Raw genomic sequence first — 26,170 nt, 5'->3', positions numbered from 1 at the left:
GGGGGGGGTGCCGCGCGGTAGGCAGGTGCGGGCGAAGTTGGTGGCGGGGCGCGAGTCCCGGGAGGAACCGGGTGGCGGGCGGCCTTGGCTTTTCGCGTCTTTCCTGCGGGTGCGGCGCGTGGTGACCTTGGCAAGTGACTTAATCTTGCCGAGCCTCAGTTTCCTCCGCTTGTAAAACGCGACTTAATAGCAGTAGCGACCCCTTGAGGTTGTTGAGCGAGTTTTGTGAGATTTGGCTACTGAGGGCTTTATTAACACAGAGCCTGGCACGGACTGAATGCGTAAAAGTTAGTCCGTGTGGATATTAAAGGGGGATGTTAAGCACACCACTCGGTCCTGGATCCCAGGCACTGGGCCCAGGGCCAGAACAGCTACTAACCTTTCCTTCCTCTCTCCCCGGCACCAGAGAGGTGGAGAAGAACGAGTGCTTGAGAAGGAAGAGGAGGAAGAAGATGATGAAGACGAAGATGAGGAGGACGATGTGTCTGAGGGCTCGGAGGTGCCTGAGGGTGACCGTCCAGCAGGTGCCCAGCACCACCAGCTTAATGGCGAGCGAGGCCCTCAGAGTGCCAAGGAGAGGGTCAAGGAGTGGACTCCCTGTGGACCCCACCAGGGCCAGGATGAAAGCCGGGGGCCAGCAGCAGGCAGTGGCACCCGCCAAGTGTTCTCCATGGCAGCCATGAATAAGGAAGGGGGTTCAGGTAAGGATCTCTCTGAGTTGGGGGGTGTTACTTGGTGGGGAGGAACTGAGCCCCAAGACAAAGCCACAGGCATATGTATTTTCTTTCCCAGCCTCTGCTGCCACTGGGCCAGATTCCCCATCCCCTGTGCCTTTGCCCCCAGGAAAACCAGCCCTGCCGGGGGCTGATGGAACCCCCTTTGGCTGTCCGTAAGTTGGGGTATTTGAGACATGGAGGTGTTGCCTACGTGTGTGTGTGTGTGCGTGTGTATGTGTGTGTAACAGAGCCAGAGGAGTATCACTGCTCACTGGTCCCATCTGTTCTGACACAGTTCTGGGCGCAAAGAGAAGCCGGCTGACCCGGTGGAGTGGACGGTGATGGATGTGGTTGAATACTTCACCGAGGCCGGCTTCCCGGAGCAGGCAACAGCTTTCCAAGAGCAGGCGAGTTCCCAGCCCTCGGTGAACCCCTCTATTCCGGGGCCTCAATGGGGGTCTGCTCTGACCCTGCTCGCTCTCTCTCGGTCCCACCCAGGAAATCGATGGCAAGTCTTTGCTGCTCATGCAGCGCACAGACGTGCTGACCGGCCTGTCCATCCGCCTGGGCCCGGCCCTGAAGATCTACGAGCACCACATCAAGGTGCTGCAGCAAGGCCACTTTGAGGATGACGACCCCGATGGCTTTCTAGGCTGAGCACCCAGCCTCCCCCTTGCCCCCACCCATTCCAGCCCCCATCTCACCCAAGACCCCCAGAGTCCAGGAGCTGGATGGGGACACTCTCAGCCCTCGTAACAGATTCCAGTGAGGGGGCATTCCTCCCTACTCATCTCTTCCCTGTGTTTCCCCAGCATACACACACTTGGCCCCCAGCACATCCTGTACTCCATGATAGGGGAGTGTGGGGCGGGACAGGGCCTGCTCATTTCACCCCAGGAGGCCAGCCCTCCCCCCAAGTCTAGGACATTTTTGAAAAAATAAAAATAAAAAAATAAAAAAACACAATGGGGGCTTCCTGTCTCCCCTAGATCCTTCTCAGTTCAGCCAGATATTTCCTATATAAATGTTTTGATCTGCCTGTTCATTTTGGTGGGTGGCCTTTCTTCTCTCCCCCACCACCCATGCTCCATCCTAGTCTGCCCCTGGGAACAGCTGGGGTGGGGTCCCTGGGTCTTCCCTAACCCTCTCCTTTCTTTCTGTTGGTTGTCGCTCCAGCTGGCTGTATTGCTTTTTAATATTGCACCGAAGGTTTTTTAAATAAAGTTTTAAAGAAAAAAGCCAGGAGTTCAATTTTATGAATGGAATGGGGGAGGAGCTTGAAGAGCTATGGGCCTCCTGGGAGAGTCCAGGGTTAAGACAAAATTTTTTGAGGAGGAAGACAGGTAGTGCATGGGGCTGCCTGAAAGCCAGCTAGGACAGGAAGTGCTCCAGGAGAGCAGGAATATTTGCTTAGTTGGGTCATCTCCCCACACTGAGAACAGAGCCCAGGCACACAGTAGGTACTGCTCAAGATATGTGTTGAGTGACCAGCAGTTAACTAGGCTTTATGAGCATTTTCTCGGTTGTTCTCTCTGCAGCCCCATAGGCAGAGAGCTCATAAAAAACCACTTTCTGGAAGAGGCAACTGGCTCAGCACAGCAAAGATGCTTGCTCAGGGTCACACAGGGTGGGGTCAGACACCTGTCTGAGTTCTTTACCCAGAGTCTTTTTAAGTGTAATTCATGTATTTGGCTTCCTAGCTGTATGTCTGTTAGCCTTGGCAGGCCACCAGGAATCAATAACTATTGGGGGCAGGGGTCTGTTCTGGACCCATGATGTGGTCTCCAGGCTCCCGGTCCTCGCCAATAAAAGGAACAGAAGGGATGAGATCATGGGACCGAGATGTTTTTCCAAGTGAAGATTTTTAGTATTGTTATCAGTTGAAACAGCTACTGACATCACAAGTCCCTACTAAGTTCTAATGCAGTTTCTCAACTCCATTAGAATTTAAAGATAAATAAATAAATACACAGATTCTGGGGCCAGAGTCAGACTCTATGAGGCTGGGGCGTCCTCACTTTATGTACCTGCGCCCCGGGTTTGAAGGCTCGGGAAAGACCCCTCTGCCCTAGGAAACCGCCTAGGAGAAAGGCGCTGGTCCCCGGGCCGCACCGCAGGACAGGGCCGGGCCAGCACCGCCCCAGATCGCCTCTCTCGGACGCGTCCCCTCAGCTAGGTTCCGGGAGCGCGCATGTGCGCGGGGCCCCGCGGGCGCGCAGCGCGGACCGGAGAGGCGCGCCCCTTCCGCGTGTTGAAATTCAAACGAGGCGAACTCCCTCCGCGCGGCGCGGCGCCGGCAGAGAGGTCGAGGCAGGGGAGAGTTGGAGGGGGCCGCATTCCCAGTCCCGGCGAGTTCCAGGTTCCCGGGGCGGGGTCGAACCCGCGGCCAACGTGAGCGCCGGAGGCTTAAAGAGCTGCGGTCGTCGCCTGCGACCCCACGATGGCTACCGAGCAGTGGTTCGTGGAGACGCTCCCCCCGGGCCCTGGGGAAACACCGCCGCCAGACCACTTGGAACCTGGGGCGCAACCCTGCAGAGACTGCTCCTGGTCGGCGTCCCCTGGCGGGCCTGGGGACCCACCAGAGGCAGAACAGGAGGACGTCCAGGGGCAGCTTCCGGAGGCCTCTACCGCTACTCCTTCCCCTGAGCCTCTGGCCCCGGGCCCAGGGCCCGCCCCTCCTCGCCTACCCTTGGACACCATGTTCAGCCCCATCACCGAACAGCTCCGATACCTGCTCAAGAAGGCAGATGATTTCCAGAGCTTCCTGCTTTACAGGTGATGCTGGACGGGGTCTTAGGTCCCGAGAGAGAGGGTGAGGAGAGGGTAACGGACAGGCAACACATACTAGGTTCCCAAACTCAAAAGCATCAGGAGCCAGAAACAGTAAATGAAACTAGTTGATTGGGGGTCCCATTTCAAAGAGTGATAAGAACCGTGTAGAAATTTGGGGTTAAGGAGTGCCTGCTATTATGTGGCCCCTAGGGGTTGCCAATTCACGAGGACCTTTCTCCCAGTTTTTAACTGTTGACTTACATTTTGAACCCTGGGCAGGCTAAACAAAACCAAACTGTGCCAGATTTGGCCCAATGGATACCAGTGTGAGAGCACCACCCCCCCCCAAAGGATAGTGTGATTCCCAGCCCAGGGGGAAAGGGAGTGGAATTCTCACATTTCAGTATCCATTGGAATCCTCTGGGAGGCTGTTTAAACCCTAGATTTCTGGGCTCCGCCCTACAGGAAATTTTGAGTGAAAGTCAGTCGTAGAACTCAGGTGTCAGCACAAGTGTTCTCAGTGGTCTTGATGCAAATGGTCCTGGAAGATACTCTGAGAAAGGCCTGGCACAGGGGGAATTTTTAATAGGGGGTCCAGGCCAGGGGTACAAGTCAGCAGTGAGTAGAATGGGAAGTGGGGAGTGAGAGACCCCAGGCAAAGGCCCCCTTTTGCCTTTAGCAGGGACCAAGTGCAGAAGGAACAGCTGGCAAAGGCCATGCCCACCTTCTTACAGATGTGTGAGCCCTACTTTCTCTACCTGGAGGCAGCTGCACGGAGTGTGCCCCCCATCTATGGAGCCCTGCAGGAGCTGGTCCGAAAGGGGGTGTGTGGAACAGGTTTCCTAGACCCTATGCCCCTTTCTTCACCCCTCAGGAGTGGGAGATGATGGGGGGAGGGCGATCCTGGCAGACCAGCTAATCTCATTACGCCTTTTCTTCCATGCAGCTGTTGGAGATCTCACAACAGCTGACCCTGCGCCTGGAACAGCTGGTCCTCATGTATGCCTCCTTCGGGTTCGTGGACCTGGAGGAGACTGACCCCCTAAGGTAAAAGGATAGGTGACTGGAATGGGGCTAGAGGAGAGGGTGGAGTCCAGAGCCCAGCCTCATTCCCCGCTCTCCCATCTCCCGCCAGCATCTCCTGTTTCTTCTGCGGAAGGTTCTCCATCAGCCCTTCTCATGAGGTGTCCATCTTTAGATACTGTGCCCCAGCCGCCTACACGGCCAGCCGCTTCCCCCGATACCTCTACAAGAAGATGCGTTGGAACCTGGAAACCACCCCAGAGCCCAGTGGCAGGGGGCAAGATTCCCATGTGGATTAGTGAGTCCCCTTATAGAAACAAAGTTCTCCCCTCTCTCTGCAGAATGCTAGCAAGGGCCCTGAACCACCACTACCACCAAAGCATGGAAAGCCAAGCAGGAAACCAAAGATCTTTGAAACGCCATTCCCACCTTAAAAAAAAAAAAAAAAAAAATCACCCTCCCATTAAAATAAAAGTCCTCATCTTCAAAGTAGGCTGACTGGGAGAAAAGGCCTCAATATTGAGCCATATCCCCACCTGAGAATTTGAGGGCAAATACTGAGTTCCACCTCACCCCCCAAATCAAAGCCCTCAAGAGAAGAAGCTAGGAAACTGCTCATTCTTAACTGAAGACCCCTCCCCTCCCAGCTACTTCCTGTGCTATCGAGATACATGGGAAGACACAGGCAAGAGTCCAGCCAATTCGTGCCCCCAGATCCAGAAGCTGTGGTCCATTGGCCGATGGGTGCCGCTAGGACCTGACGAGGATGACCTTTATTCATGGTAGGAGTTAGGGTGATGGCAAAGTGGGCATGGGGCTTGGAGGGAGGGGCAGAACCCCACCAAAGACCATCCACTTCCCCCAACATTATTTCCCTTTGTAATAAGGATAGCATTTTATTGTGCCCTGAAAAGTGCTTTATGTAGACTTGTGTAACAACTCCTTGAGGTCTATACTATAAGCCCCATTTTACAAAGAAGGAAACAGGTGCTCAGAGAGGTTAAGTTACCTGCCCAAGGACACACAGCCAGGTTGGTGACAGGCCAGGTCAGGGCTAGAGCTGTTCAGCCTCCCAGAGCCATTACCCTCTAGGTTTCTCATCAACAAGGAAACCACTTTCCCCCCAGGGTTTTTCCCACCCCCAGCTGAAACAAAGCCTCTTTCTGCCACAGCCTCTCACTCGAGGGGAGGGGCTCCCGAGAAGCAGGGGGCGCTCACGTCCAGGCCTGTCTGTCCCGGCCCCCAGGATTTTGTGCCCGCAGCCTCCTGGGGACTACCAGCAGCTGCTGACCATCGGCTTTGAGGAGCCCTCGCACATGCTGGCCACCGACCTGCTGGTGCAGATCCTCACGGGCCAGGCAGGCCCGTCCCGGCCCCCGAGCACAGCCGGGCCCGCGGCGTGGGCCGCGCAGGGGTCTTGAGCCTGGAAAGAGGGTGGGAGCTGGAGCTTGACAGTTCCAAACTCCAGGAGAGGGAGCAGGGGAGGGGCTCACTCGTTCTCCCAGTGCACCAAGGCCTCGCCTTCCAAAGAGCCAGGCCGAGCTGGCTAGTCCGCACCGGGTCTGGCCCGGCCGCGGAGCCCTTCTTGTGGACACACCAGTTTTGCGTTAAATAAAAGAAAGAAAGATGTCACAGGCTCAGCGTCCGCTCTCAGCGCCGCGCCCCACCCCTTGGGGCGAGGGAGCCCCGCCCACTCGCGCGGCCTTCTGGGAAATGTAGTCTTTGAAACAAAACCAAAGTCCCTCGACTGGCGGACAAGCGCTCAAGGCATGCGCAGCGGCGCACATGAAGCTAAAAGGGAAGTAGCAGTGCCTGTCAACAACCGGAACCCAAAAAACCGCAAGTTTTGGGTAGCCGGGAAATTCAATGCCCAATGGGGGAAGGGACACCCCCCGGAACCACGCCCACTCGTATTTTGACCCGGAAGTGACTTCTTTTTACCGAAAAGACTATATTTCCCGACGTGCCCCAGGAAAGGGCCCGGAGTCAGTTTCCTAAAGGCCAGAGTCAAATCTTCGTCTTCCAGGTTTTGGGTCACGGAGTGGGCAGGTCGTCCTGCTCCTCAGGGTGTTCGGGGCGCGGGCGGGTGGGAAAGCCGTAAGGAACTCCAACTTGGGACCTCTAAGCTTAACTCTGACCTTGTACTGGAAAGGAAACCCGGGCTGAGAGAGGTAAACTCTCCTATTCAAAGCTTCATCGAGCAAGTGGCGGAGCTCGAACCTGAACTGGGTCTTTCCGATTGCAACTGGTCCCTTGCGAGAGAAAGGGTGTCCTTCCTGACCCGGCTGTCACTCATCTGCGAGTTACCTCCTTTAAGGCATGCCTTTTCGTTCCTTGTAGCAGTTTTGGAGTCAGAGGAGAGACCTAACCTTTATGTTTTTGAGCAAAGCATTCACTTGCCTAATACTCCCTGGCACATAGTATTGTAAGCCCCAGTTTAAGAGGACAAAAGTGGACGTGAGAGGTAAAATGAATCATCAGGATTGGACACGAAAATCCTTGATCTTTTGGGGGGGGTACAATTTCTGACTTCATCAAGATTGTTTAGTCTGAATGAGTTCAAGGGGTTTCTGAATCTCCCTAATACGGTTTTAAGTTAGTCCCTGTGAGACACACACACACACACTGTCAAGGCTCTGTAGCTTGGTCCCATAGAAGTTTAAATTGAGCCACAGAGGCGAGTGACATACGTAATTTCAAACTGCCTAGTAATCACATTAAAAAAAGTTGGGGTAAAAAAAAAGATCAGATTTATTTTAGTGACTTTTATTTAACCCAACATATCCAAAATATTATTTCAACACATAATCAATGCAAGAAATTATTGAGATAGTTTCCCTTTTAGGGTAATTAGTCTTTGAAATCTGGTGTCTCTCTCATACTTACAGCACATCTCAGTTCAGACCAGCCACACATATCTTTAGACTGTCTCCCTTAAGGCAAATCCACAGGCCACTTAGGACTGAAGGTTTCTGGTGCATGGTGGCAGTACTGGGAGAGGAAGGAAACAGGCTTGATTTCCTGAATCCTGTTGCTTGTGAACTATCAAGAACCATGATTCTCCAACTTTAGCATGGAATCGTTTGGAGGGTCTCAATTTTTAAATCTGGGATGGGGCCCAAGAATGTGTTTGTGACAAGTTCCCGAGCCATCCTGAGGCTGCTGGTCCAAGCACTACACTTTGAGAACTGCTAGCCTACCTCTACCTACCCAATGGTTCTTGAATTTGGCTCCATGTGGGAAGCGCCCGTAGAGCTTTAAAAAATACTGAGGCCAAGCTCCCCGTCAGATTCCGGTTTACTTGGCGTAAGGGTGCCTCAGGTGATTTTAATTTGCAGGCAAGGTTGAGAACCCAGGTCCACACTTCAGGAGTCCTGTCGACTCCACAGGCTTACTTCTTAGTAAGCACCTCGGCAGTGCTGGACCTTTGCTTTCTCTGCAGAGTCACCATCAAGTGCGTGCTCAGTGTGCTGATGACGGGATCCGGTGGTGTGTTTTCGGATTGAGCTTCTCTTGGGGTCCAAGGCTGTGTGAGCATTCTTTCATTCTTCATTAGCTTCTTGTCCTCCCTATGTAGAATCAAGCCTGTTGCTAGACCCAGGTCATACAGAGTTGGGCAAATCCAAGAGGTGAAACAATGATTCTAAAACATTCCTTGGTCTTTTTCTTGGTCTCAGTGCACCCTTAAGAAGCTGGTACCCTAAAACCACAGAATATAACTGCACAGATATATTTATTCAACTTAGGGTGTTCACAGACTCTCTTGAGCCCCATCAAAGGGGGGCTTGAACCCCTTGGCTTGGGAGATAAATTAAGGAGGGCTTGACAATTGACAGCTACAAGCTCAATTGCAAGCAGGTGCTGCTTGTTGCACCTCCTGTGTCCCACCCCCCAATTTAAAAAGTTTTCTAAATAGTCACATTTATTTTTTAAAGATTTTTTTTTTATTTATTTGAGAGAGAGAGCGCGCGCACAAGCAGGGGAAGCAACAGAGGGAGAGAGAGGAGCGGGCTCCCCACTGAGCAGGGGACCGGAGGAGCCAAAGGCAGAAGCTTAACCTACTGAGCTACCCAGGTGCCCCAAGAATCACATTTAAAGTTAAGTAGATTTCTCTTTTATTTTTTTAAAGGTTTATTTGAGAGAGTGAGAGTGAGTACACGAGCAGGGGGAGGGGCAGGGGGAGAAGCAGACTTCCCTGCTGAGTGGGGAGGTGGACACGGGGCTAGATCCCAGACCAGAGATCATAAGCTGAACCTAGGTCAGATGCTTAACTGTCTGAACCACCCAGGCTTCCCTAGATTTCTCTTTTTAAAGGTGGGATTTCCCACTCACCCACCCTCTCGTGCTTTTGGAAATTAGAAGCTCTGATGCCACTGAGTTCACTCATTACTAGTATTGCTGATATGAACACTTACCTGCCCGTTGAAACAAGGCATTTTACGGCACAGCCCATTTCTCTCCTTAATACGTGTCTGGGGTCTATAAGGCATGTGACGTTTGCGACTCCGGGACAGATTATAAATGGCCTAGTATGCCCTCCTAAGAAGCTTGTGCCTTTCACCACCACCCCCTTTTTTGTAGCTATTGTTTACATCCCCAGGGCAGGAACAACCTCTTATCACCTCTGTCTAGCCAGCGCCCAGCTCTGGGCATGCCGTTGGCACCAATAAATGTTGACGATGTCTGGAGAAAGGGAGGGCTTGAGCTCATTTGTCCGAACACCGCAGTTTGCGCCCGCGCCGGCAGGAGGCACCAGGACCCGGGCCGGGCCGGGGGAGACCAGCCACCCCCCAGAACAGGGTGCTAAGGGGCACATTCTGTATTCCAGCCCGCGCCTCCTGCAGCTCTCTCCGGCCTTCCTCCGCCAGGCGCTCTCCCGCCCCAGCCCGGAGGAAAACGGCCTGAACTGCCCAGAAAGAAGGGGCTTTATTGGGGAGTGAGAGTAGCCGAGGCAGAGACCCTGGCCCTCTAATTGTAAAGGCCAGTTGGGTTTGCAGTTAGGCGGAGAAGGGCTGGAGAATTTCACTGGCGCTTTGAGCGTGGTAGTGTTTCCCAGTGGGGACTAAGAGTTTTATAGAAGAGACTGGTCAGTTTCACAAAGTCAGGTTCGAGGAGGGGCTGGTCGATCTCATCTTCTCCTGCGCAGACTGCTGGCCCTCTTCCAGGCCTTCGGTGGATTCCGAGAGCACTCCTGGGCACCCCTACCAGTCTCCTCTGATGTGCATGTTACCTCTGGCAGGGGGTCCCAGCCTGCTGGAACCTCACGGCTTCCGCTCCTCCTGGGGAGAGGAGGCCAGACGGAAGGCAGACTTTAAGGACCTGCGCACCGGAGGAGTGACACCCAGGCACAGGGTGGGGCGGTTTGGGCCCCGGGGCTACCGCATCCTTGTCATCCCCTGGCCGTGCCCAGAACTTTGTGTCCTAGCCCAGAGTGACCTCCCAGGGGGGCGCGGGGGTGCACTTTCCCTGGCCCAACACCCTGGCGCCTGGGGAGGAGAGGGGAGGGAAGAGCAACTGAGCGCTTGAGGCAAGAGGGGAAAAGAGGCTCCCACCTGCTCCAAGTCGCTCTCAGATGCCTTTCTGCGGGGAGGCCAGATCACCGCCAGCTTTCCGTCGCCCGTGCTCGCTGCGGGGGAAGGGGCGCTCAGCCAGGGTTGCCCCTCCTGTCACCAGCTGGAGGCGGCCAGGACCTAGGAGGCCGGCCGCGCCCCTTAAACACACAGGCGTTTACCCTCCTTCCCATGGAAGCCTCCATTCTAAAGGAGGGAGTAACCTGAAGGAGGAGGGAGGCGAACCCAGAGTGGAGTGATGGAAACTCGTAAATTCAGAGGGAGGATCCAGGAATGCCAGAACCCAGAGGGGGGTTCCCTGGAACCCGATAAAGACACCTAGAATTCTCCTCCCTCCCTCACCAAGAGCCTAGGGGAGGTGAATTCGGGAGTCGACCGTTCCGAGTAGGGGGTGGAGCACAGGGACTGGGCAGCCCTGAAGCGGTGGGCAGGATACAGAGAGTTGGGGGGGGGTCCCAGGAGTCTGGGAGCCCTGAGGGGGAACCTTGAGGGCCAGAAGAGAGGCCACTGGAGTTGGGCAGTCGGTGAGGGCGGCTGGAGCCCTGACAGACCCCAGCTTCAGTGCGCGCGTGGCTTACCCGTGAGGCTCGGCGCGGGCTCCTTGAACTCGGCGGTGCCGTAGACGCTGAGCCGCTGGCGCTGCAGCTCCCGCTCGCGCTCATGCACCTCGCGCACCTCCTGCTCCAGCAGCGACGGCGCGACCCGCGGCGGGGCGCGGGCCAGCACCGGGAAACGACACTGCACCGCCGAGTGCGGCCGGCCTCCGGGATCGGGCAGCCCCTGCGGGTCCGCGCCGCCTTCAGCCGCCGACGAGGAGCCGCGTCCTCCGGCGGCCTCAAAGAATCGCTTGAGCTCGCCCAGCGGCTGCGGCGGCGGCCGGGCGCACTGCTCTGGGGCTGCGGGGCGCGCCAGCGCCGCCTGACGGTGGGCCTCCCGCTCGATGTCTCGCTGCATCTGCGCGCCCGCCCGCGCGCGCTCGAAGGCGCGCGGGAGCGCGGGGCCGGGGCCGGGCAGGCTGAGCACCGGCCTCACGCGCAGCTCGACGAGTTCTCGGCCTGCGCGGCGAGGGCTCAGGCCTCGGCTCCGGCGCAGGCTCTCCTCGCGTTCGCAGCTGCGGCGGATTTCTCGCTCGATGGGCGTCTCCATGAGCGGGTCCTCGGGGGCCGGCCGGGGGGTCTGCGGGCGCAGTAGAAAATGCTGGAGGGGGACTTAAGAGTCTGACCCCGAGGAGGAGGTCCCGGGATCCTGAAGAGGACACCGCTTCGGGAACCTCGCGAAACGCGCTTCAGACGGCTGGGGGTCGTGGTTGCCCGGCTGGAGACTCTCAAAACCCCCAGCTGCAGGCGGCCCCGGGGCGTTCTGCGTCCAGCCCGGCTGACGGCCCAAGGACTTCGCTCTCTTGCTCAGGGGTCTCCGCGCCCAGCTCTGAGGAGGGCACAGAGACCTTGCCTCCTGGCCGGGGGACCTCGGCGTCTTGCTCTGCGGCAGGGCCCGGGACTTCGCTGTCTGACCCGGGGGGCTCGGGGCCCCGCTCTTCGGACGACCCCAGGGCTCCGCTCTCCGGCCCGGGGGCCTCGGTGTCCCGGGATGGGAGCAGCTCGGAAGACTTAGTTTCCGGCGCCGGGGTTTTGATGCCAGAGCTGGGACACGGTGCCCTGAGCGGCACCTGTGGCACAGTCACCGCCCGCGGGTTCCAAGGCGTCGCCTACCTCGGCCGTTTCTCTGACCCGCCCCTGGCCTCCAAGAACGGCCCCCCGGGGCAGGGCCGGGCACCGCCCCCTGCACCTGCAGGGAAGCCTACGGCCCCGCCCTGGCCCCGCCCTCGGGGTAGGGGGGCGGTGCTCGGCAGGGCACAGCATTTCGGGCTCTGACGCGCCTCAGGTCAGCTCAGGGCACCAGACTTCTTGTAAGAGGACTTCCCTGGACTCGGCCCGCCAGCTGGGAGACAAGTCTGGGTGGCGTTCAACTCGCAGCGCCACCCTGGCACCTTTTCGCTCCCTCGTCCCCGGCATTCCCAGGAGGCTTGACCCCAACTGTGCCTCGGGCTGGGCCTTTGAACCACTGGCCCTCTGGTGCTGGTGTCCTCCAAAGCCATCTTTCCGGGGCCTTGCTAGCCCCGCCCAGGCCAGCGGACAGCAACGCCTCTGGCCTCTGGGCTGTCCATCCACATTCCACCCCTGCAGCGTACGACTCAGACTGGAGGGGGCGCCAGGAGCCCTCTCACGGCACGTCCCAGCCTCCCTCCCTGTTTCTGGGCTCAGCGGGGCCTCTTCCGAGAGATGTGCCCCTGCCCGCGTTCAGCCCAGAGGCTGCTTTCCCCTCAACCCTCCTGGAAAAGTCAGAGAGGCGTCCGCGGCCAAGAGCACTTCCAAGTTGAGGGAAGAGGGAGAGACGGACACAGCGCGCCCAGAGCTTAGCGGAGCAGCTGCGGTTGAAAGACGGTCACCTTGGGCCCAGGCGGCTGGAAAGCCCCCGAGAGGTATCCAGGCTTGCGGTATGGAGCAGCTCCCCCCAGCTGGCGCCAGATCGTGGAGTTCAAAGGCAGGACCGACGCCCCCAAAGACATTTTCCACTCTCTTCCCCCAGGCTCTCTCTAAATCTGCCCTCTGGCCCCACTCCAGCATTCTGGGGTGACCAGGAAGAAAGATATAGTTACCTAGAGAAAGAGGGGGCACTAAACAGTCTCGGGAACCTCCAATAATCCAACTATCTGAGCACTCCTTCCCACAACTCTGCCTACCCCGGTGACCCCCCTCCTTCCCACCCTCTCCTACTCTCTCCTGGATCAGAATCTCAAGCTCCTGCCTCTGACCCCATTGGCCTAACTGGAATTGGGCCTACCTGGGTTCCATCCCACGCAGAACCTGAGCAAGTTACCAGCCTTCTCCAAGGCCCAGTTCCCTTGTCCGTAAAATGGGGGAAGCAGTGCGTACTTGCTTGAAGGTAATGAGGATCAAAGCTATACTTCTGGAAAGAGTTGTCTATAGTGTTCTCTCCTCTTTATCGCTTCCTGTTCCTCTTTGGTGGTCCTAACAAGGCTCCTGGTCCTGCTGTCCCACTGAGCCTTTTCCATCCAAGGACACGGAGGGACTTCATTTGCCAACTCAGTCACTGGTTCCTCCCTGACTTCCTCTTCATTAGCTCCTTGGTCTCCGAGGACACCATCTTCCCCTGGTTTCCCTCCTACCTCTCAGGCATGTCTCTCTTTTTAAGATTTTATTTATTTGTCAGAGAGAGAGAGAGAGAGAGAGAGAGAGAGAGAGAGCACAAGCATGGGAAGTTGCAGGCAAAGGGAAAAGCAGGCTCCCTGCTGAGCAGGGAGACCGATGCGATGCGGGGCTCAATCCCAGGATCCTGAGATCATGACCTGAGCCAAAAGCAGACGCTTAACTGACTGAGCCACCCAGGTGTCCCCTCCCAGGCATTTCTTCCCAGACTTCTGTTTCACCTGCATCAACAGGCTACCTTTCCCTCTGGGGTTGCCTGATGAAGAGGGGAATGAGGTCAGCACATTTATCTTGTGCCCCTTCCTCCAAGCCACACTGTCTGTGTCCCTCTGCTTCTGGTAGCCGCTCCACACACCTCTGTCTCCAAAGCCAAGGCATGGAAACAGCCCCTGGCTGTTACTAACCCAGATTGTCTTTTTTTTTTTTAAGTTTACATATTTACTTAAGTAATCTCCACACCCAATGTGGGGCTTGAACTTACAACCCTGAGATCAAGCGTCACCTGCTCCTCTGAGCCAGCCAGGCGCGCCTCCCAACACCTTTATAAACCAGCTCTTTATTGAGCTCTCATCAGTGACTCCGCCTGAGCACGCGATCTCTTTCCTGCCAGCACGCAATCCCTGACCAATCCCAACCTCATACTTAAAACACTATCTATCTCTGTGCCGGCGTCTCTCAAATTTATATCTCTACCTCTGACTTCTCTGGGTTTTGGTCCCATCTCCAGCACTCTTCAGTGTAATGGATATGTCAAACTGAACCCTTGCAAAACTGAACTCTCGGATCCCCCCAGCTCTACTCCTCACTATGTGTGGCAACGTATACATGCCGTTTTTCATGCCCCAGACCTGGGAATTTACCTCAACTTCTCTCTCTCAGCCCTGCCCCAATTCATCCATATGTTGGATTGCTGTTGGATCCGCAGGCTCTGCCTCCAAAACATACTCTGAATTTGTCCACTTCTCTCCACCCTCATCCCAGCCACTTCACTTTCCCTCCAATGGCTGCCCACCACACTCAGAAGTAAAATCCAAATTTCCTCTTCTGACCCAGAAGGCCCTGCCCACTTCTCAGACCTCATCTTTTGACACTCTGTCCCTCACTCCTCCATTCCAGCCTTTGTGTGTCCCTCAAACCCCCCAAGTGCACTCCTACCTCAGGGCCTTTGCACTGACTTGCCTTTTTCTCTGCTTGGACTGACTCATCACATGGCTGGCTTCTGCTGTGCAGGTCTCCACTCAACTATCACTTCTTTAGACAAATAGTCCCTGATCACCCAGCCTGCCTCACATACAGCCCTTCTCCATAACCCTAACCCTGCTATTGGCTGTAACTCCCCCTATCCAGCAATTATCACTAATTGCCTTTACTTGTATATTATCTCTCTCCTCACCACCACCAAAACTGAGCTGCCTTATAGCATTTTCTGTTTGGTCACCCCCAGACCCAACTACCCCAGGCCTAGAACAGTGCCTGATACATAAGCGTTGCTTAAGAATTATTTAATAATACGTACAAGGCACCTACCCCTGTGCTGGGAATAAAGAAACAAATCAGTCTTGGAAGGCGCAGCTGCATTTGGGAGACAGACGCAATTATAAATAAAACAATCTTGCCTCAATGTGGAATACAGGACAAGAATACAAAGGGAATCTAAATATTTAACAGTTATAAAATCAAACTATAAACAATTAATAAAATGCATTCTCAGGGCACCTGGCGGGTGCAGTCAGTTGAGCCTCCAATGCTTGGCTTTGGCTCAGGTCATGATTTCAGAGTTGTGAGATTGAGCCCCACGTCAGCCTCTGTGCCCAGCACAGAGCCTGCTTGGGACTCTCTCTCCCTCTCCCTCTGCCCCTCCCGCTTGTGTTCGTGCTCTCTCTCTCTCAAATAAATAAATAGATCTTAAAAAAAAAAATACATTCTCTCCTCCAAAAGGTAGAAACAACCCAAATATCCATCAACACGTGAATAGATAAACAAAATGTGTATTCAGGGACGCTGGAGGGCTCGCTTGGTAGAACGTGCGACTGTTTTTTGTTTTGTTTTGTTTTTTTTGCGTTTTTTAGATTTTATTTATTTATTTATTTGTCAGAGAAAGAGAGCGCACAAGCAGGGGGAAAGGCAGGCAGAAGAAGAAGCAGGCTCCTCTCAGAGCAAGGAGCCAGATGCAGGACTCAATCCCAGGATGCTGGGATCACGACCTGAGCCAAAGGCAGACGCCCAACCTACTGAGCCACCCAGGCGTCCCAAGCATGTGACTCTTGATCTCAGGGTTGTGAGTTCAAGCCCCATGTTGGGTGTTGAGATTAAAAAAATAAAATCTTAAAAAAAAAAAAGGAATATTATTCAGCCATAAAACGAATGAAACACTACATTGTGGATGGATCTTAAAAACATTATGCTGAGTTGGGGCGCCTGGGCGGCTCAGTCAGTTGAGCGTCTGCCTTCAGCTCAGGTGGTGATCCGGGGTCCTGGGATCATTTGCTGGTCAGCGGGGAGTCTGCTTCTCCCTCTCCCTCTGCCCCTCCCCCTGCTCCTGCTCTCTCTTGCTCGCTCGCTCTCTCTCATATAAATAAATATTTTTTAAAAAAAAGCATTGTACTGAGTGAAAGAAATCAGACATACAAAAGGCCACATAGTATATGATTCCATTTATATGAAAAGTCCAGAATAGGTAAACCTATAGGGACAGACTGGTGGTTGCCAGGGGCTGGGGGAGGGGGAATAAGAAGAGATTGTGAATGGGCATGGGGTCCCCTTTCAGGGTGATGGAGATGTTCTGGCGCCAGACAGAGCTGATGGCTGCACGACACTGTGAATGCACTAAATGCCACTAATGGTAAATTTTTATGTATTTCACCACAATTAAAAACTAATTTAAAAAGTATGTTCTCTCCTCCTATCATGGCAAATGTACTTTCAGAATGACTTAGAAGGCCAGGTTCAAATGAAACATTTTGAATTCCTAGGAGTCTTGTACTAGAATGTGGGGCTCAGGGAAACCCCAGCTCTCAGCCTGGCCCCCTTTACTTCCCACCTTCAACTCTCTCCCGCATAGCAAGGAGCCTTGTGCCTGCACCTGGGGACCTCCTGCCGCATGTCCAAGCTTGGTCCTCACCCCTCTGCCAATACCTGCCTTTGACCACTTGTAGGCTGGAGGTAGTGGGGTGAGGCGCACCCTGGCTGCATGGCCTGCATTTGGGAGACACATAGGCCTTATCAGTGAGCTCAGGACCATTTGCGCAGGGAATTCTGGGGTCTGAGTACCCCAGTAAGACATAAAAGAGGGAGGGAGGAGTTAGGTAGGCAAGTTCCCTTTGTTACATGGGAAGGGTCCTAGTGGGGGGCAAGGTCCCTTCTCAGGGAGGTTCATGTCAAATTGCACAGCAGGACCAGGACTGTGACGGGGGAAGAACTGTGGGCTGTGGGAGACCAGCCTGGAAAGTAGGAGATGATTTCCCCAAATGGCCAAAGATAAATGAGGCGTGCTGTCTCCTGAGAAACAGGGTGCTGGCCCTTTAAGAGGAGGATGGGGAGGATAGAACAGGGACCCTCAAGATTTGGGTAGGAAGTTCTCTGGCCCTTCCTCACCACTGCCCCATCCCTAACTGCTACAGCATCTAAGGGGTGTCAGGGTCCTGGAGGCCACTTGATCTAATTCTCCCATTTCACAAAGGGCAAACCATGGCCTAGAAAGCTGGAGCAAGTCATCCGCGGTTACCCAGGGGCCAGGCCTCCTGGTTCCCATGGTGCTCAGCCTCTGGTCTCCAGAATCCCTTAGCTGGATCAGTCCCTCCCTCCCCACCCGAGAGCCAGGGTCCAAGAAGGGAGGGCAGTAGTTTAGAAGAATATCCCACGCATGTGATGTGCCATGATGCTCCCACATTGGTGACCCTTGGTGGGCAGCTGGACTTGAGGCACATCTGGGGTCCCAAGGACAGGTGCCGTTCTCTGGAAGGGGTCAGTGACTCCCCATTCTCGCCCACACACTGCACCATGCATGTGAGAGTGTGTTTGCTGCGAGGCAGCCAAGTGCGGCAAGGAGGCCAGTGGCTGGTAAATAATTTATCAGGACAGCTGATAGTACCTCCCCAGAACTGCCCGCCAGCCCCCAGCCCCCCTCGCGCCTCCTCGTGCTTGCTTGCACCTCCTGCCTCCTGGCCCAAACCAGCTGGACCAGCTCTCCCGGTGCCCTCCTGCAGCCCCCCCTTCCCACCAGCCAAGTCACAGCCTCCAGGGCACCTTCAGGCAAACGAGTGGTGGGTCCTGATCTTGGACACCTGAAGGTGGGCTTCTGGGCCGAGATGGCCCTGCAGAGCCAGATGTGGTCTCCGGCCACACCCATGTAAGTGTCTGGGATGGGGGGGGGCTGGTGGGCAGGGCCTAGGAGGGGCTCGGAGGTCACTGGCCTATCCACGGGGGGTGAGAGCCCCAGCTGGCCTCTCCTAAGGGCGCCAGGGGGAATGGAGAGAGGTCAGCAGCCAACCCACAGGCTCTTCCTGTCCCCCTCCCCGGAGAGTCAGGTGGGAGATGTGGACCCCCACCTCCTTTTTTCAGGGATTTTCTGCAGGCAGTCTTCAAGCTCAAGGTCCAGCTCGGGGGTGGGCCTATGATTGGGCTGGGGGCGGGAAATGCCAGGGTCGCTTGCTCCCAGGTTTTGCGTCTAGAAACACCCCTCAGTGTCCAGGGTGGGAAGAAATGCTTGAGATAGAACAGAAAAAGTTAACAGCTCCCAAACTGGGAAAGATGATGGCAAAATCGGAACCATCACCCGCTTAATGAAATGGCCACCAACCAGTTCCTGGTGACAAAAGACCACAGCCACAAACGCTGTTCTTGTACAGTTGGAGATAAACACAATCAAATGGGGTGTGCAGAGGATTTTAATATCAAGGTTTGAGGGCATTTTAAAGTAAGAGGGTGGAGGGGCTCCAGAGGTTTGTAAAGAGTTCTGGAAAAGAGTTTCCCCCCAGGGACCCCAATTTGGTTGCTCACTCTTTTGGGTCCCCCGTTGCATTATTCACGGACTACAAACCTGGTTGCCTAGCAATGGGAACCCAATCTCCCCCCCCACCCTCCCCCCAGCAAGGAAGAGGTAGAGAGATTACATCTTGGGAATGGGACAGCAGAGGGGGGGACTTCAGCCCTCCCCCAAGGGCAAACTTATTTGCAGGGGGTCTGGGCTCCCTTTGGGATACCCTGCAAAGCATGACTTCAGCCCCCTAGCCCAACTGAAATCGGGAACCCCCAGGCTGACCTCTGGCCTCCTGGCTGCCAAGAAGAGGGTGCCTAGACTCCCCTCTTCCCCACAGTGTTCCCAGTGTTTGGGGCCTGAGAGCCCTGAGTTCTGATCCTGACCCAGTGATCTTAGACGAGTCTTTTCACCACTTCTTGGAGCCTCAGTTTCCCCATCCATAAAATAGAGACAGTAGTACTATTTCCTCCCAGGACTATTGGGAGGACTAAATGAGTTACTAGAGGCAAAGCATTTAACAGCACCCAGCACATGGTATGCGCGGGCTAATAATGGCTGGCTGGCTTTATTCTTAGAATATCAACTCAGCAAAGAGTGGACTACAGGGTCTCAAGATCAGGGCAGGGAGGGAGAGGCGGAAGTGATTGTGAGAGCCTAGCAGAAACCCTCTAGAGCACTTAGAGCTCTATGGGTAGTAAGCACTGTGCTATTAGGTCTTTATGGTGTGGCCAGGGGACATCTGGGAGGCCCCAGCAGAGTTTGGGCAATGAGGCTAATGCTCGCCCAATATGGTTAATGCTCAAATTAATAAATGTTTGAGGGCTTGCCCTGTGCCCTCCTCCCTGGGCTAAGTGTCAGGGACAATAGGCAGATAGATACATCCTTCTAGATATTGGCCCATGAAGCACCTGACCGCAGTGGGCACTCAATGCACACCTGTGATGATAGGTTCATGTGACAATGACTGTCCCACAGAAGGGGTGGCTCTGTAGGCTGGGAAGTGGGGATCCTGGGGTGCTGCAAGGAGGTCAATAATGGGGAGATCTCAGGTTAAACCTCAAACAACAAGACCCCTCTGCCTCCTCCCAGCTCAGAGTCCAGGGCTAGGCTACATGACCTGGTAACCTTTGCTCCCAGGGAGCGGAGTTGGCAGGTAACTCCAGAGTTACCATGGCAACGGCATTTGTCCACCGCGGGGTGGACACCTCTCTCCCCAGGCTCCGCATCCACCAGTGCTAAAGGTATCCTGGGTAGGAGCCGAGGTCCGGAGAGGGTGTGGAATTGGAAAGAGACACACAGCATGCTAGGGGCCTGGCAGGATTCGAGAGTGTCTGTAGGACAGCCTGAGAATGGTTCTTATAATTAACCATAAACATTTTCAATCACAGGAATTACTAAAGTTATTAATAATAAATGACAGTACTGTTTTTGGAACGTGATGTCCTATTTTTTCCTGCATGGATATTTCCTTGCAAGGGCACCTCTCTGCAAGGTGAGGGTCAAGCTACCCCAGCCCATTTTACAGATGAAGAAACTGAGGCTCAGAGAGTTGGTGTCAGGCCCAGGATGGGCTTTAGCTCAACTTGTCATGGTCTCTTGCTCTCTCCCCCCGCCATAGGACCCCTGGGCTCTCCCCCAACTCCTTGCAGTTGCAAAGGGGAAATAGAGGAAAATGCTGGGCTTCGGTTAGTTTCCAAGCAGCTCAGGGATCTTGGCTCAGAGAAGGGCATTCAGGAGGTGGCCTGATGCGGGGCAGGGCCCTGGGAGACCCTCTCCCAGTCTCTGCCTTCTCCCCACAGGCCCATGGCCGAGAGCTCCCTCTACCGGCAGCGGCTAGAGGTCATCGCTGTAAGTGAAGCCCTCCCAGTGCGCTCTGCCGGGCGTACTGGGCACTCCTAGTCTTGCCCCAGTTCTCTTCCTCACCTCTCTCTCAAGCTGGGAAGCACACCTAACGCTGTGAAGTGTGTGTGTGTGTGGGGGGGCACCCTCAGTTCCAGCCCTGCCTGGGGCGCCCCACCTAAATCCTCAGGCCCCTCTGCTCCCCAGTTCCTCTATCTGGTCACCACGACCCCCAGAATGGTGAGGCTGTGTACCCCACACTCCCTGAATCCGCATTCGATGCTCCATTCTTGAAGCCCTGGCTCCCAAACACCCCATGTCTGAACCCCATCTCTCAGACCCCCATCTGTCTGGATCCCATCCCTGTGAAGCCCATCTCACTAATCCCTGTCTCTGATCTCCCGCTTCTGCACCCCCATCTTTCTGGACCCCATCTTTACACCCCAGTCTCTCTGAACCCCCATCCTTTTGACCCCCATATCTGTACCCCATCCCTCTGAACCCCCATCTCACTAAGTCCTATCTCTCACCCCTCGATTTCTGCACCTTCATCTCTCCGGACCCCATCTCTACGCCCCAGTCTCTGGACGCTCACGACGGCACCTCTCCGGACCCATCTCACTAGCTCCCTCCCTCTGATATCCATATGTGGACCCCCATTTCTCGGAACCCCCTCTCTGTAACCCCATATCTCGGACACCCACAGCTCTGTTCCCCTTGGGGATCCCGGTTCCAAGGCCCCGCCCCCACCCCTTCCCCAGACCCCCATTCGGCTGGGGCGAGGCCTCCGCAGCATCGGGCGCGGCCGGCCCCGCCCCCGCCGCCCCGCCCCCACCCGCTGCTGAGTCAGCGCCTCCGCAGCCCCCTCCCCGCCCCGGGCCCCGACGTGCGCTCCGCCGCCCCGCCCGGCTCGCAGCCCCGGGAGTCCCGGGAGCCCCTGCGAGCTCCGCGGAGGAGCGAAGGCGGAAAGGGAGGCGGCGGCCCCGCCCGGCCCGCGGGCAGCTCCCGGTCCTCTGTGCGCAGGAGAAGCGGCGGCTGCAAGAGGAGATCCGCGCCGCGCGCCGGGAGCTGGAGGAGGAGAAACTCCGCGTGGAGCGGCTCAAGGTTGGGGGTGGGCAGGCGCGCCTGCCCAGCTTGGGCAATGAAGTGGGGGTGTCGATGGGAGTCGGTTTGGGGGGAATCACAGGAGCCTTTGTCCAGTTTGGGGGAGCAGTTGGGGGCATGCGTTCCATTTTGTGGGGGCGTTTTCCCTCTGCTTGGGAGGGTGGGTGGTGGTGGTGGTGGTGATGGGGACATTTACCACCTTTGGGGGAAGAGTATGGGGACAGTGAAGGTGTTTGCCCAGCTTCGCGGTAGGGAGGTGCCAAAAGAATCGTTGATTTCCCCTCTGGGAGCGCCTGTCCCATTCTGGAAGGGGTGGGGAGATGATGGGTGTTTTGTTCCAGGCTGGAAGAGCTATGGGCTGCTAATGGCGTGTCTGTCCCACCTAGCAATATTGGGGGTGCACAGTGAGGGCATGTATCATATCCCACCCCAAAGGAGACATGTCCCATTCAGGTGGTTGTGGGCGATAAGAAATCTTCCCAGCCTGGGGGCTTAGGAGGGGACCCTGCATGGGGTGGGGTAGACAGTATGCACAGCTAGATCTACCTTCCCATGCCCAGAGGAAGTCTCTCCGGGAGCGCTGGCTAATGGACGGGGCCGCTGAGGGGACGGAGCGGCAGGAGGACTCCACCTCGAAAGACCCCCAGTCACCTGAGGGCCAGGCACAGGCCCGAATCCGGAACTTGGAAGACAGCTTGTTCACGTGAGTCGGCCCCCTTCCAGCCTGGCTAGGCCAGGTCTCCAGGTCCACTCCAGGGACGTGGCAAATGGGGAGGGGTGGACATTGAGCCTGGGGGCCTGGCTCCCAGCAGCCTCCTCTCTTCCTCAGACTCCAGTCCCAGCTGCAGCTGTTGCAAAGTGCATCCACAGGTGCGCAGCACAGGCCCTCAGGCAGGCCCACCTGGCGCAGACAGGTGAGGAGCCAGGGGAGGAACTGGGGGCGGGGGAGGCAGCCGGCAGGGGCAAAAGCAGGATTTCTCCAAGTGCGGTTTAACCACTGAGTCCTTTGCGATTTCTGTGGTCTTGGGCAAGTCGCCTTCCTTGCTCCAGCCTCAGTTTCCCTATGTCTAAAATGAGAAGAGCAACAGCACACAGGGGGACGAGGTGAGGGGGCGGGTCAACAAGATCATAGCTTTGCACTGGGAATAGGCAGGAGAAAAAGTTTTGCTCTCTGATTGCTAATATGGCCCAGATGAGGAATGCGGTGGGACATGTGAGGGAGTGCTCGTGGAGTTTGGCTTCAGAGTGGGGAACGGGTCACCGTGAGGTGCTCTTGCGACCTGAGGCATCCACATGGGCTTTTGTTTTAGTGGCACTTTTATTAAGATAGAATCTGAATGCTACGAAACACAGGCTTTTGACAACCAGGACGACTTTACATTAAAATCTGGCTCTCTGGGTTGTCCCTGAAGTCCAAAGATTTGGCAACATCTGTGCCTGGCCATAGTGGAGTGCAGCTTTCCCACAGTCCCCCATGCTCCCTGATGTCTTACCTTAGCTCCCGGGTGCCCGTTTTCGGGCACAGAGGGAGAAGGAGGCCTGTTCATGGATGTGGGAAGTACTTGTTGGGTTTTTAGCATAGGCCAGGGGTTCCTTGCCAGAGAGGGGAAGGCAGGATTCCTGGCCCACCCGGAGCTCGAAGTCTAAGAGTCTGTGAGGGGGGAGCCCTGGGCGGGGGGGTGGGGAGCACAGAGGGATCCGAGTGAGGTTTGGGGTTCAGGGAAGGCTTCCTGGAGGCAGTGCCGTCTATATTGAATCTGAGTGGGAACCAGGCAAGAGTGGAAAAGGAATTCCAGGTGGAGGAAACAGCCCATGTAAAGGCCTGGAGGCCAGAAAGAGGATAAGATCATAGAACTGTGAAGAGGAGATGCCTGGGGCTTGGCTGTCCCTCCACTCCCCTCCCTGAGCCCATTTTCATACTCTTTTTTTTTTTTTTTAAGATTTTATTTATTTATTCGACAGAGATAGAGACAGCCAGCGAGAGAGGGAACACAAGCAGGGGGAGTGGGAGAGGAAGAAGCAGGCTCATAGCGGAGGAGCCTGATGTGGGGCTCGATCCCATAACGCCGGGATCACGCCCTGAGCCGAAGGCAGATGCTTAACCGCTGTGCCACCCAGGCGCCCCCCATTTTCATACTCTTGAACTGCCCCCCCACTCCAGCCACACTGACCCTCTTTTCTAGTCCTTGAGCTTGTGTAGTTCATTGCAGCCCCAGGGCTTTTATACTTGCTTTCCCGTCTGCCTGGAATGCCCTTGCCCACCCTCTTGACTGAAGGCCAGCTCTTCCTACCCTTTGGGTCTCTCTCTGTTCAGTGTCACATCCTCGAGAGTCCCTCCTTCTGCTTTTTTATGTTTTCTGCCATAGTCTTTCTCACTCCCTGGCATTACATATTTATTTGTGTTTATGTTTATACCTCACCGCCCTGGAATGTAAGTCCCCGTAGCAAAAGGCTTGAGTGTCCCTTGTCCACAGCAACCTCAGTAGCTGACAGAGTAGGTCCCTAATACAGAGCTGTTGGCTCATGGACACAGTATTAAGTACCTACTGTGTGTGAGGCACTGGAGCAGAGGGCGATAAGACGGGGAGGAAGGCCGAGGGTTTGGTCCCGAACAAAATGGGGGGGAGCATTGAGGGTGTTTGAGCAGGGGAGGTAGCCGCATGCAGGGAGCTGGAGGTGGAGACACGGGCTGGCCTGACCTTGTCTCTGCCATCCCTGCAGGGTCACCGACCTCTCTCCCAGCCTACCGTGGAGGCAGGTCCCACAGGTGGGTGTTTGTGTTCCGGGTCTGGGGGTCCCAAGAAAAGGGGTCTGAATCTGGGGGGCCAGAATCTCACTCTGTTGCCCCGTCTCCTCTCCTTTCCTCCTCTTACTCCCCAAGACCGCGGTGATCTGAACAAGAGAGCCTCCCTACCAGTCGGACCAGTGGACACATCCCCAGAGTCCCCCTCTGAGCCCAGAAATGAGGCTGTCAGGGTTCCACAAGCCCTGAGGCTGTTCCCTGGGGCAGGGGGGCCCTCCTCAGAAGCCAATGGCCCCTGCCCTGGACCCAGCCCCCCTCCAGGGCAGGAGCCTAGTCAGGGGCTGGCAGCATCCAAGGGGGGCATGGATGAGGCCAAAGGGGGTGTGGTGAAGGTGGTATGGGAGGGGCTGAGGGCCACAGAGGACTGTGCCACCGGGACCACGGGCCCAGAGCTGGAGGCTAAGGTAGAGGAGATGGTGCTGGAGGCCATTGGGGACAGGCAGGATGCTGGCTGCCCGGAGCTCCCATCCTGGGTGAAGGAGGACAGGGGCATCGTGGAGGTGGTCTGGGNAGGGGGTGGGAGGGGTGGACAGCAGCGACTCAGAGGGCACAGGGGACATGGGCAGGGGCCAGAAGGCTGTGCAGCCCAGCTCACCGAGGCTTCAGGTGGGACTAGAGGGCACAGCTCCTAGAGAAGGAGGTGTTCCCAGGGGCAGCCCTGATGGTGATGGGCCAGGGGGCTCTGGAGGAGAGGAGGGGTCTTTCATTTGGGTGGAGAGAGTGACCCTCAGCGAGGAGTGGGAGGAGCTGGTGGTGGAGGGATTGGAAGGGCCAAGGGTGTGGGGAAGAGGGAGAGGACCTGAGAGTCCACTGGAGGCAGAGAGGGGGGCAGGGGAGGAAGCCTGGGAGGCAGGGAGCAGCCAAGCAGAGGAATCAGTGGGTGGAGGAAAGAAGGGGAGTGAGGAAAAGGCAGGGACAGAGCAGGAAGGAGCGGACATGTCTCTGATGGTGGAGAGGGAAGGAAGTGAGGACTCCTTGGAGCCAGGGAGGAAAGGGGATGAGGAAAAGGTGGGGACAGAGAGGGAAGCAGTCGAGGAACTATTGTCAGCAGCAGGAAAGGCAGTTGAGGGACCTTTGAGGGCAGAGAGAGAAAGAGGCAAGGAGCCATTGCAAGTAGAGCAGAAAGGAGGTGAGGAAGAGCTAGACGCAGAGAGGGAAGATGAGGAACCATTGGGAGTAAAGCAGAAAGGAGATGAAGAAAAGCTAGAGGCGACTCAAGAACCATTGGTGATGGAGAGAAAGGAAGGCGAGGAATCAGCGAAGGTAGAGAGAGCAGGAGGTGAGGCGTCACTGGAGGCCGAGAAAGGAGGAGGTGAGGTTCTATTAGACGCTGAGAAAGGAGGAGGTGAAGAGTCATTGAAAACAGAGAGAACAGGAGGTGAGGAGGCACTGGAAGCAGAGGAAGGAGGAGGTGAGGCGCCATTGGAGGCAGAGAGAACAGGAGATGAGGCGCCATTGGAGGCAGAGAGAACAGGAGGTGAGGCGCCATTGGAGGCAGAGAAGACTGAAACGGTCGAGGAAGATCTGAGTCCAGAAGAGCAGAGCGCATCTGGGGGAGGACAGGAATGTCAGACAGAGGAGGTGAGTGAGGCAGGGGCTCCCTTGGGGGCCAAGGAAGAGTCAAGGGCCGAAGAGGAAGAACCACAGCCCCAGGAGAAGCAGGAAGGCTCCCTGCAGGAGGAATCCGTACGGCCCCAAACCCCTGCTGAGGGCCGGGGCCCCTCCGGGGACGCCACCCCCCTCCTGGCAGAGACCCCAGCTCCAGAGCAGCCTGCCGAGTGCCAGCCACTGCTTCGGGCGCAAGGGCCCAGGGCCAACCCTAGTGCCCGGCCGGTGCCCACCTACGCCCCCGCCCGGCAGCCCGAGCCGTCCGCCCCTCGTGAGGGTGAAGAGGCAAGTGGCCCTAAGCAAAAGGCGTGCCAGTGTTGTGCGGTGATGTGAGCCCGCGCCCCCCGCCCCACACGCAGCTCCTCTCACAGCTACCTCGGCCTCTCGGCACCCGGCAGCGGGTCCCAGGCACAGACAGGGCACTGCCGCACTGGCTGCGGCACCTGGGAGCCTGCTGGCCCGCACGTCCCCTCCACCCGGGCTTCCGGACGCTTCTCACTGCCTGTGACCCTGGCCCCCCTTCTACGACA

At 56.2% G+C, this 26,170-nt stretch overlaps 4 protein-coding genes across 7 annotated transcripts in view; 3 read left to right on the top strand and 1 right to left on the bottom strand.

The window, feature by feature from the left end:
• Positions 1-1,954, top strand: part of SAMD1 (sterile alpha motif domain containing 1) — a 3,345-nt gene extending 1,391 nt beyond the window's left edge. Inside the window, exons 2-5 of the mRNA XM_034657163.1 lie at positions 293-701; positions 793-889; positions 1,012-1,123; positions 1,215-1,954. Of these exons, the coding sequence (XP_034513054.1) occupies positions 293-701; positions 793-889; positions 1,012-1,123; positions 1,215-1,373 (777 nt within the window). The 3' untranslated portion in view covers positions 1,374-1,954. The remainder of the gene's footprint in view (positions 1-292; positions 702-792; positions 890-1,011; positions 1,124-1,214) is intronic.
• A 1,019-nt stretch (positions 1,955-2,973) lies between these two features.
• C4H19orf67 (chromosome 4 C19orf67 homolog) lies at positions 2,974-5,932 on the top strand. Its single transcript, XM_011227237.3, has 6 exons — positions 2,974-3,491; positions 4,168-4,312; positions 4,435-4,535; positions 4,624-4,809; positions 5,159-5,293; positions 5,758-5,932. The coding sequence occupies exons 1-6, from the start codon at positions 3,157-3,159 to the stop codon at positions 5,930-5,932; spliced, it is 1,077 nt and encodes a 358-aa protein (XP_011225539.1). The 5' UTR covers positions 2,974-3,156.
• A 2,687-nt stretch (positions 5,933-8,619) lies between these two features.
• Positions 8,620-12,116, bottom strand: MISP3 (MISP family member 3). Of its 4 annotated transcripts, none has more exons than XM_034657886.1 (3): positions 10,660-12,115; positions 10,064-10,201; positions 8,620-9,790 (listed from the first exon to the last, which is right to left on the bottom strand). In XM_034657886.1, exons 1-2 carry the CDS (start codon positions 11,225-11,227, stop codon positions 10,080-10,082), a joined length of 690 nt encoding a protein of 229 aa, XP_034513777.1. In that variant the 5' UTR covers positions 11,228-12,115; the 3' UTR covers positions 8,620-9,790; positions 10,064-10,079. The 4 variants fall into 4 exon arrangements, with proteins under 4 accessions (XP_034513777.1, XP_034513778.1, XP_034513780.1 ...); XM_034657887.1 differs by having other exon boundaries at positions 10,064-10,137; positions 10,660-12,111; XM_034657889.1 differs by lacking the exon at positions 8,620-9,790 and having other exon boundaries at positions 10,095-10,221; positions 10,660-12,116.
• Positions 12,117-17,445: 5,329 nt separating this feature from the next.
• Positions 17,446-26,063, top strand: PALM3 (paralemmin 3). Its single transcript, XM_034657892.1, is given in 9 exon segments — positions 17,446-17,656; positions 20,086-20,134; positions 21,149-21,229; positions 21,790-21,932; positions 22,059-22,143; positions 23,951-23,996; positions 24,111-24,541; positions 24,543-25,295; positions 25,494-26,063. Coding segments are annotated over 9 exon segments (2,109 nt in total). The 5' UTR covers positions 17,446-17,615; the 3' UTR covers positions 25,974-26,063.
• The last annotated feature ends 107 nt before the right edge of the window (positions 26,064-26,170 follow it).

This window comes from Ailuropoda melanoleuca, chromosome 4, assembly GCF_002007445.2.
Source record: "Ailuropoda melanoleuca isolate Jingjing chromosome 4, ASM200744v2, whole genome shotgun sequence".
In the NCBI taxonomy this organism is placed as follows: Eukaryota; Metazoa; Chordata; class Mammalia; order Carnivora; family Ursidae; genus Ailuropoda; species Ailuropoda melanoleuca.
Note: the sequence above shows the minus strand (reverse complement) of the source record. Positions and strands in the feature narration are given on the sequence as shown.